The 11730-nt window shown below is 42.7% G+C and overlaps 1 protein-coding gene across 1 annotated transcript in view; it reads left to right on the top strand.

Annotated features, from left to right (window-relative positions):
* The first annotated feature begins 4684 nt into the window (after nucleotides 1-4684).
* Nucleotides 4685-11730, top strand: part of LOC137616486 (tripartite motif-containing protein 59-like) — a 24146-nt gene continuing 17100 nt past the window's right edge. Inside the window, exon 1 of the mRNA XM_068346297.1 lies at nucleotides 4685-5112. Within this exon, the coding sequence (XP_068202398.1) occupies nucleotides 5110-5112 (3 nt within the window). The 5' untranslated portion in view covers nucleotides 4685-5109. The remainder of the gene's footprint in view (nucleotides 5113-11730) is intronic.

Below are 11730 nucleotides of genomic sequence, written 5' to 3'. Positions count from 1 at the left end.
AATCATACACATCTGCACTGCAGAATGTTTGAGATCAGAATGGCACTTCAAAACTCACTGATTGGCTTCAAGCACCACACTCTGGTACGCCATCTTGGCTGACTGGTTAAAACAAGTGAGTGGTACTACTGCCTTGTGTCTTAGTCTCTTGTGGTAAAGGCTACCAGAGTTTCCCAAAGGATGAAGCATGCACTAGGGTAATTGAGGTAAGGGTCTGGGTATTTACTTCTGTGACAATATCCTGCAGCATGGACTCCCATTAGAGGCTTCTCCTTGGCCTGATACTGAGCAAACAATGCTCAGAAAACCTATTTGAGTTGTGGTGGAAGCTACAATTGGCTTCACTACGCTCTCTCTAACACAGACTGGTTTGATGAGACCTCTGACACTACAGTATACTATACCAATTATTTGAACAAAAATTAAAAGTACATACTGTATATTTTGCAAAGCCTCTTCATCTGCACTGGCCAAAAGATGGTGGCACGTCGTCAAATACCTTTGCTGCAGAACTGATGGCGAGTAGAAAGGGCTGAGAAATTCAAGCATTTTCTGACCAAAACAACATGCAAAATGTTTAGAATTCCACCAAAGCCATTTATGGAAAATGCAATCATTCGCAATTAGTAGACATGATGGCACAGCCATCGTAAAAAATATCAGCATCTTAATATTGCACCAAAACAGTGTAATTCAGTTGATGAATTCATTAATTCCGAGTGCAATAAAAAGCATGAAATGAGGCAAAAGATGCAATTTTGATGGCCTTCCTGGAGAAATTTCAAACAAGGAAGCTACCTTCTCAAAATGCAGCAGCACAAGATCATCTGCCCTCTACAGAAGGGACTCCAAATACCACTATCCTGGACAAAAAAAAAAAAAAAAAAAAAAAAAAAAACACTGCTACAGCACCTCAGGCCTTTTCTTTCTATCCGCAGCTGGAAGAATACTAGCTAGAGTTATACTCTTGCACTTAACTAAACATTAACCTGAATCTGTGCTACCAGAGACCCAATGTGAGTTTTGGAAGGTACGAGGGAACATCGACATGATTTTTAGAAAGATTTTACCGACCTTCATTGGCTCTTGATGCATTGTTCCACAAGCTCCTATGGAAGATACCTACAGCATGTGTTCGTAGCAAATTTCTTAAAATATCTAACCTACTGTGTTTCATTCCAAGATGGAAGGAAAGGTTATTGTTTACATTTTGGAATCCTTATCCTTCACTGCAGAAATAGAAGTAAAGCAGGGTGATGCTCTGGCCCCTTTCCTTTTTCAGTTTGTCCATCTCCAGAGTAATGATTTTATTGCAGCAAAACCTTAACGAATATGGTTGACCTGAAATTTGAGCTACCAAATTTGCCCACAACCACCTAGCCAATGCAACACTTTTAAGACACCCATCTTCAACGTATAAGGGACTTGATTTCCTGATGAATACAAGAAAAAATATTAGTCATAGTACAACATGTGGAACAAAATTAGAATATGCCCATCTTCACAGATGATGATGTACAGCTGCTGCAGGTGGTGCTATCTTTAAAATACCTCGTTAGCATCGTTCCATCTACTTTTGAGATCGACAAAGATATGCTGGATAAAATAAGCCGAGATCCACTTGCCTTTGGCAAGCTATGGACTACGGTTTTTTTTTTTTCCCCAGACTAAACACCTGAGACTAACCAGTACAATCCAATTACATAAAGAAGCATACATCTAAACTCTTTACTATGGAACATTTTTAACAACTCCTATTTGCTGAAAATAATGGGGTTCTTCAGTAAATATCGAATTTCACTCGTACATATTCTAGAACAACCAGGATACACAAATAGCAACCAGCTCACAAAACTAAGCTGGTTTGGTCACGTGTTTCGTATGCCTTAATAAAAGCTCCCAATACAAATTTCATACGGAAAATCAAATCATTGCCCCTAAAGAAATGTAAAATTCCATAACCTGACCTAAACCCGTCTTCCGCTGTCTTGGGGTAGAGTTCTCTTGCTTGAGGGTACACTCGGGAACACTATTCTTTCAAATTTCTCCTTATGTTTTGTTAAAAATTTTTAGTTTATATGGGAAATATTTATTTAAATGTTGTTACTGTTCTTAAAATATTTTATTTTTCCTTGTTTCCTCTCCTCACTAGGCTTTTTACCCAGTTGGGGCCTCCTGGGCTTATAGCATCCTGCTTTTCCAACTAAGGTTGTGGCTTAGCAAGTACTACTACTACTACTAATAATAATAATAATAAAAATATTATTAATAATAATAATAATAATAATAATAATAATAATAATAATAATAATAATAATAATAATAATAATAATAATAATAATAGCAACTGTATCGTCCTTCCAGCATAGCAAATGGCTACAGTATTCAAAACACATTTAACAGCTATTAACGAACTTTCAATGTCGTCATCAGTAACGATGGACAGCTGATAGTTAATTAATGATATTCTTGATTATAATTATCATCATCATCATTATTATTATTATTCAGTGGCCACTTTCCTCTTGGTGAGGGTAGCAGAAACTCTTCAGCCATGTTAAGCAGCTCTTCTAGGAGAAAGTCACTCCCAAAATCAAACCATTGTTCTCGAGTCTTGGGTAGTGCCAGAGCCTCTGTACTATGATCTTCAACTGCCTTGGGTTAGAGTTCTCTTGCTTGAGGGTTCACTCGAGTACACTATTCTGTCCTGTTTCTCTTCCTCTTGTTTTGTTATTTTTTTTATAGTTTATATAGGACATATTTATTTTAATGTCATTCTTCTTAAAATGTCTTATTTTCTGTTTTGCCTTTCCTCACTGGGCTTATAGCATCTTGCTTCTCCAAGTAGGGTTTTAGCTTAGCAATAATAATAATAATAATAATAATAATAATAATAATAATAATAATAATAATAATAATAATAATAATAATAATAATATTATTATTATTATCATTATTATTATTATTATTAGCTAAGCCAAAACCCCAGTTTCAAAAGCAGGATGCTATAAGCCCGAGAGCTACAGCAGGGAAAAACAGCCCAATGAGAAAAAGCAACAATAAATAAACTACAAGAGAAGTAATGAACAATTGAAATAAATTTTTTTAACAATAACATTAATATAGATCTTTCATATAAGATCTCTATTAAGATAAAAAAAAAAAAGAGGAAGAGAAATAAGATAGAATAGCGTGCCTGAGTGCACCCTCAAGCAAGAGAACTCTAGGCCCTGGTCATATTCTATGTACTTACATGATACAGATACAATAATAAAGGCACAAAATATGTTGAGGAAATGAGAATTTTGTCTTGGAATAGAAAGACTCTGTCAGTCTTCCCAGAGCCAAGAACTTCCTTGGCCCAGCTCGATTCAAATCTTCGAAAGTGTCCTCACCTTCTGTTAAGTCAAGTGTTGACAAACCGCACACTGAACATGAGCATGACGTCGTGTTGTAGTGATATTATTATTATTATTTTTGCTAGCCAAGCTACAACCCTAGTCGGAAAAGCAAGATGCTGTAAGCCCAAGGGCTCCAATAGGGAAAAATAGCCCAGTGAGGAAAGGAAATAAGGAAATAAATGAATGATGAGAACAAATTAATAGTAAATCATTCTAAAACAGTAATAACGTCAAAACAGATATGTCATATATTAACTATAAAAAGACTCATGTCAGCCTGGTCAACATAAAAACACTCGCCCCAACTTTGAACAATAAACATAATGATACTGGCAGTCATAGTGACATTATCTTTATAATCAAAGCCATTTTTCATCAGAACCAATTAAATCACAAAAAAAAAAAAAAAAAAAAAAATCAACAAATGCAGCTGTTTTTAGTCCACCGCAGGACAAAGGTATCAGACATGTCCTTGTTCATGTATGGGGTTGGGCCAGTTTTCATCACCACACTGGCCACCTGCAGTTTGGTGAAGGTGGGAGACTTTGGTCTAAACACTCACAACAAACCAACCTAGCATAAGTGCCCTTGACTAGTACAACTTTGCTGATCATGGAGATACGTGGAACCTTTCACCATGATATATATATATATATATACACACACACACACACACACACACACACACACACACACACACACACATATATATATATATATATATATATATATATATATATATATATATATATATATATATATATATATATATATATATATATATATATGTGTGTGTGTGTGTGTGTGTGTGGTTCAAATAGAAAATGCTTTTGAATATGAACGAGGAATCATGCACCAATCACCCTTCCTTCCCTAACCTCGCCCCCCCCCCCCCACCTCCCAGCATCACCTATGATTCGGGCCCATTTACCCCGTCAAACTCGAGACGGCCTTGGTTACTTCAAGGCCTTACTTGGTCCTACCCCGTATGGAACCTCGATATAAGGACTGAAAGGTGAAATCTTTCTATATTCACAGCCGATTTTACAGCTCTTCATACGAGAGATGTATTAGATTTACTCAACTGCATATAAATATGTAGATTCTTAAAGGGTTGCACAGCGTCGTACGCGTAGGAACCACGACTCGTTTCTCATAACAACGAAACAAATTCACATTCCTTCCTGTGTTTGTTGTAAAATCCATTGTGATGTATTTTCACTCCCTGTCTGTCTGTATTTATCTGTACATCTATCTTCTTTTTACAATAAAAAGCTGACTACGAAATCTCTCGTAGAGTTAAAAAGCGAAAATCAGATTTTGTATGCGATCCAATTTCGTTCGTAGAAGTAGCTTTATCTTTATCACGCCCTCTCCCATCTTACACAAGGTGACTCCCCGATAACAACGCACCCCCCCCCCCATGAGTATGTGTCTCGACTCAGTCAGATCGGTCTCAGTGTGTCAGGCACCCTTCAGTCAGTTCTAATTGCATTTGCTGTTTACATGAAAACACATACTAATCCTGGACCAATTAAGTGCTTCCCCATCTTGTTAATTAGTTTCGATTGTGGTCACATGTTCATGAAACAAACAAGTGACCAAAGCGGATAGTTCTAAGCAGAACTAAGAGAGATTCTCCTTATCAGCAGAACTTCAATCATACGACATTGTCATTCTGAGCAGAGGCAAAAGATAGCTGACGACAATGGTAAGTCTTTGCCTGTTCAACATTGTCTTTGTGCTTACTATTATATATATATATATATATATATATATATTATATATATATATATATATATATATATATATATATATATATATATACCCTTTCTGAGTGTACATGCCTTAACGTGGTGAAAGGGTTTGCGTATCTCCATGATCAGCAAAAGGGCCACCCCAAGACGGAATAAGATTCCTTACTACAGGTTAGGTTGGTTTACTGTGAGTCATAAGACGGAAATCTTTTACCATAACCAATCCACTGTAGCCAGTGTGGTGGTGAATACTAGCCAAACCCCAGTCTTGAATTTACATGGCTGAGGCCATTGTCCTGCAGTAAACTTGAAACTGCTGCATTTGTTGTTGTAGAGTTGTGTGTACATACATACAAACGTACATTATATATATATATATATATATATATATATATATATATATATATATATATATATATATATATATATATATATATTATATATATATATATATATATATATACACACACACACACACACACACATATATATATATATATATGTATATATATATATATATATATATATATATATATATATATATATATATATATATATATGGGTGACATAGCCATGACGTCCTGATGGAAGGTTCCTTCAGTAGCTTCCTAAGGGTATATATGACTACAGTAGATATTCCCAAAGAATTAAACTAAAGGTTTCACAGAATTCTAACTTCTGGCGCGTGTACCCATAAAGTTTCCCTTTAGGATATCGTATAATAACAGGGGACGTATGCTTGACACGCCACATAGCTATCTGCACCCCACATAGCATTTACGCTTCGAGGGGGAAGTGTGGCAAGTATGGGAGGAGCCGTTACAAAACTCTCCTCCTTCGTTTCTGTTACGGTACTCGGCGACATCATATCCGGTCGCCATGTTGGATGATGCCGCCAAAACGCGCCTTCCTCATTCCTTCCGGCGTATATGCCAGCCTCCATGATACAATAAGATTGGGAGGGGCCTGACAGGCCGGACTAGAGAACCAGGGCAGGTCCATCAGGACGTCATGGCTATCTCACCCAAAAATAGATTTTTTGCTTCGCTCAAAATCCGTTTTTTGGGCTCAAGCCATGACGTCCTGATGGAAGTGTACCAGAGAATTAATGTATCGTGGATTTTTTCCCTTTGTAGTGCCTTCGACTTCTAAACAATATTCCTTTGGTCTGATGACCACAGAGACCGTGACAGATAAGCATGTACTATGTTACCGCTTCCTGCCCCCCTGGCAGGGAAGTCCTCATTTGGATGTAAGGAACATCTTGAAGTTTGCTTGACAAAGGAACTCACCTATAGCAGGAGATCTTGCCGGTCTCATGGAAAGATCAAAGAGGTAAGTACAATTGTGTTGGAACAAATTACTTTGGTCTAGATGAGTATGCATCAAGGAGAAGCAATATTACAACATAGATTATGATAATATCCAAATAATAAGGACAATAAAAATTCTCTAACAGTGTTTTTATTTCATATATTAGGGCGAAATGAGACGCACATGGAAATAAAAAATTCTATTTTATTCAATAAAATTAAGAATTAACATGAAATAAGTAAATTTCAATGAAATGCAATTTTAAAACATAGACTAAAGACATCCAAAGATGTAGGTGTGGAATCTGAAAAGGAAGAACTTGCCATTACACACAAGTTCCAGGGGAACTATAAAGTCTTTCTAGAAAGTCTTATATACACTTCATGTTAAAAACATGTGGCACACGTGTTCTTGTCCATGTTACTTCACCTTTGTAGAAGAACAGTTCTTAGTGCCACAAAGTGACACTTAAATCACTATGTTTCACCCTAGGGTCAACACAGGCACCCAATGAGTTAGAGTCCCGAATAACTCGCTGTTCTGCGCAGCACTAAGCAGCAGGTTTTAACACACTACCTGCTGCTACCACGTAACGCTTTAACTCGTGCACCTGCTTCGCATAGTGTTTGAAAAACACTCTTGAGGATTTCCAGCCCGTGAAAGATCGAAGACTTTCGAAATCCATTGCTTGGAAAAAGTTCAGGGAAGAGGCGACTTTCCTGGGATCATGACATGCGGGTGTACTGTCAGGATCCGCTCTGCGAATAAAATAGGTGATCTTCGCCCTTAGTGGTTTGAGTGACAAATCAGATCCCGATGTTTCTCGTTTAAAGAGCTGTCCTCTGCCGAAGTCTGAAGCTCTACGAAGATAGACCTTTAGACTCTCCACTGGGCATAGAGAGACATCTTCCTTCAGAGGGCAGATTCTCCAGGGGCCCCACCTTTTGGTGGGAAGCTCATTCTTGGCGAGAAACGCTGGGTCAGGGAAGAGGGCAAGTTCACCTGTCTCGGCGAACTGTATCTGCCCCTCTTCTCTAGATAAGGCCACAATTTCACTGACTCGGGCTCCCGAGGCAAGAGCAAAAAGGAAAATAACTTTTTGAGTCAAATCTTTCAAAGGGCAAGACTCATTGTCCAGACTGGAGGCAAAATGGAGCACCTTTTCAAGAGACCAGGAGATGGGTCTCGGTGGGGGTGCAGGACGGAGTCTAGCACATGCCTTTGGCAGCTTGTTAAAGATGTCGTTAGACAGGTCTATCTGGAAGGCATAAAGTAATGGTCTTGTCAAGGCCGATTTGCAAGTGGAAATCGTGTTGGCTGCCAAGCCTTGTCCATGAAGGTGAATGAAGAAGGACAGACAAAAGTCTAGAGAGATTTCTGTACGATTTTTAGCCTTGACGAAGGACACCCATTTCTTCCAGGATGACTCGTATTGCCTTCTGGTAGACTTTGTTTTGTATTCCTCTAGGAAGTCTAAACATTTCTTCGAGATCCCAAACCTCTTCTTCATGGATAGGGAGAGAAAATCATGAGATGAAGGTCTCGGGTTGTCTTTGATGAAGCGAAGACAGTCGACTTCTGAACCTGCTGGGAGAGAACTGGGTCCAGCAGAGGAATCAGCTTAGGTTGTAACTCCAAGATTAGAGGGAACCAGTTGCTCCGGGGCCACTTGGGTGCCACTAGGGCTGCTGTTCCTTTGAAGGTTCTCAGTTTGGTGAGGACTTTCAGCAGAAGGTTGGGTGGAGGGAACAGGTAAATCTTGGACCATCTGTTCCAATCCAGGGACATGGCGTCCACCGCTTCCGCTCTGGGGTCCTCGTATGGGGCCGTGTAAAGAGGAAGTTGTTTGTTGTCTCTCGTCGCGAAGAGGTTGATCTGCAGTTCCGGGACTTGACGGGAGATGAAGGAGAATGAGTCTGTGTCTAGGGACCATTCCGACTCTATTGGGGTTGTCCTCGATAGAGCGTCCGCCATCACATTGCGGAATCCTTGTAGGTGAACTGCTGAGAGGTGCCATCTTTTCTTGTCCGCTAGGCAGAAGATGGGCAGTAACACTTGGTTGAGTTGGGGCGATCTTGAGCCTTGACGGTTGAGACATCTGACCACAATGGCTCTGTCCAGAGTTAGACGGATGTGGATTGAGGGACGTGGAGACAGTTTCTTCAGAGTAAGAAGTACCGCCATGGCCTCCAAGATGTTGATGTGAAACGTCTTGAATAGGGGAGACCATGTTCCTTGAACTTGTCGTTGATGGGAGTGACCCCCCCCCCCATCCTTCTAGCGAAGCATCCGTGTGGATAACGACCGATGGAGGCGGTGGTTGAAGGGGAACTGATCTTCTCAGGTTCTTCGCCTCCAACCATGGTTTTAGGAGTGAGCGAAGCCTGGTTGGTAGAGGTCTCTTGAGATCTCTTCGAGCAATGGATGCGTATCTTCTCCAGACTCCCGATGCACTGGGTCTGTCACTGAGGCAAACTGGAGGGAGCTGAGCACCTGTTCCTGTTGTCGTCTTGAAATCCGTTTGGATTTTAGGAGTCTCTTGACAGATCCCGCTATTTCCTTCCTTTTCTTCAGAGGGATGGAAAGACGGTGTGACTGAAGGTTCCAATGGATTCCCAGCCATTGGAACTTCTGAGCTGGAGACAGTCGAGACTTTTTGGTGTTGATTTTGAAACCCAGATGTTCCAGGAACTGGGTCACCTTTCTGGAAGCACGCGAGCATTCTTCTGAGGATGCTGCCCAAACCAGCCAGTCGTCTAGGTAAGCCATCACCTGGATGCCTTGTAGGCGTAGCTGTTGGACGATCGTGTCTGCGAGCTTCGTGAAGATCCTTGGAGCTATGTTGAGTCCGAAGGGCATGGCCCTGAAGGTGTACTGCCTTCTTTGAAGCTTGAATCCTAGGTAGGAGGAAGCCTGGTGATTCATTGGAATGTGCTAGTAGGCGTCCGCCAAGACTATTGAGACTGTGTATGCCTTGCGGGGTAGTAGGGCTCTTATATTGTGAAGAGTCAGCATCTTGAATTTGTTGTTCGCTATGAACTTGTTGAGATGGGACAAGACCAGAATGACTCGGAGTTTGTTGGAGTCTTTCTTGGGAACACAGAATAGTCTTCCCTGGAACCTGGTGGACTTTACCCTCTTGATCACCTTCTTGTTCAAGAGTTCTAGGATGTATTCTTCCAAGACAGGGGTGGAGTGTTGGAAGAATTGGTGGAAGGTTGGAGGTGGTGTTACCCAGCTCCACCCTAGTCCATTCTAGATGATGCTGTGAGCCCAAGGATCGAAGGTCCAACGATCCTGAAATTGGCGGAGTCTTCCTCCCACCGGAAGCATTTCATTGCTTCTGGTTTCCCGAGGGTTTTCCTACTCGGCCGCCTGTTCCCCTTCCTCCTCTCCCTCTAGATGGACGTCGAGAGGAGTCTTTGCCGGAGCCTCTACCTTTGGGGCGAAAGGTAGTAGACTGCCTTTCGTAGGCTGGTGTAAAGACTGGTGACTGAGCCACCACTGGCTGAGGGACCAGCTGAAAGGTCTGTTGTGGCTGAGCCACCAACTGGGGAGTAGCGAGTGCCGGAAACTGGCATTTAGCCTGACGCTGCTGGTGTTGGGGCTTGTTCGACTTCTTAGGTTTGGGGCCCTCATCCTGAGAAGATTTCCTCTTTCTTGACATGCCCCACTTGTTGAGAAGGTTTCGGTTCTCGGTGGCGGCTTTGTCAACGATCTCCTTCACGAGGTCTTCAGGAAAGAGGTTTTTCTCCCAAATGTTGGAGGAAATCAGTTTCCGGGGTTCGTGTTTGACGGTGGCATCCGCAAACACGAATTCTCTACAGGCTCTCCGGGCCTTGATGAAGCTATAGAAGTCCTTCGTCAAGGTGGCAAGGTTGGACTTAGCAAGAACCATGTAGAAGTCTGGGACCCGAGTGTACCCAGCCATTGTCTCAAGCTGCACTTGGTGAGACAGGGAGGCAGCTAGCCTCTCTTTTGTGTCTTGCTCCCGACGCAGAAGGTACTCGGTAAGCTTGGGGAGGTTCTCGTTAAACTGCCGTTCCGCGACGTCAGCCTCCAACTTTCCTACCGAGAAAGTTAACTGGATGTCTTTCCAGATCTTGTCGTCGGGAGGGAGGGCGAGGGAGAGGGGTCTACATTCCTCCAATGTAGGGCAGGGTTTCCCTTCCTCCACTGCCTTCAACACTGCCAGCAAGGACTTTTCAGCAAAAACGAAGACCATGGTGGCAGGAGCAAGAAAGGATGGGTGTTTCTTGCTTAGGGCCGGCACCTTGGAGTTGGTGTAGCCCTTGCTCTTGAGGCAGCCAGCCAGAATAGCTTGAGCCTTAGCATGGTCAAAGACAATGACCTCTTTAGGCTCGGTCTCCTCCTTGGAGACTGGCTCGGACTTGAGACGGATGTAACAGTCCGGGTAAGCTTCGAAACTAGGCCAGAACTCCACCTCTTCAAGGGGGACGGCACATAGTTTATCATTAATGAAGATCTGTGCGCTCGTGATGGACATGTGTTCTGCATGCCTACAAGGGTTGGTCACCGGCCAGAGGGGAAGATCCTTAACACTGATCTTCTTCGTCGTTTGTTTCGACAGACGGAGGATCTCCCTCTTAAGGTCCGCATGTCCCTGACGGAACCTCTCATCCAGGAGTGCCACCAAGGCTTGGAGGCTATCCTGGGTGCCCACCACTGCAGGTATAGGATTGGCGGAAGTAGAGGGGATGGGTTCCGATACAGCAATGGAAGAAACAGAGGGGGCGCGGGCGACCTCGACCTCGGAGTCGGGAATCTCCACAGGCTCCTCCTCTTCTTGACCGTCGGCCATCAGGGTCCTTTCGGTGGTGACCGACACTTCAGACATTCTCTCCACTTCATCAAGATGACAGTCTTGGAGTGCGTCCGAAACGTCCGGTTCGACCGTCAGTTGGACGCAGGGGATCTCAGCCTTGAGAATGACGGCATCCGCAGACGCCTTTGGGAAGAGCAAAGCTCTCATTTTCTCATTTGGGAGATAGGGCCCTGTAGCGTTCTTTTGGAAACCACGCACCCATTTGCGCAGTTTCTCTCGGGCGACGTCCCTGGCCTCCACTAATGGGGGGTCGTCGAACGCCTCATGGAGCAGGTTCTTGCAGACAGTGCAAACCTGCGGGTCCCAGTAGCGAAGATTCCCTTGGGAGATGGAGAAGCTGGCGTGGGTTTGGCACGCCAGGTGGCCGTAGAAATCAGGGCGCCGAACGCTGCAGAAGGCGCTCTCACACCGT

This window comes from Palaemon carinicauda, chromosome 22, assembly GCF_036898095.1.
Source record: "Palaemon carinicauda isolate YSFRI2023 chromosome 22, ASM3689809v2, whole genome shotgun sequence".
Taxonomy (NCBI): Eukaryota; Metazoa; Arthropoda; class Malacostraca; order Decapoda; family Palaemonidae; genus Palaemon; species Palaemon carinicauda.
This window is presented reverse-complemented; position numbering and strand designations above follow the sequence as displayed.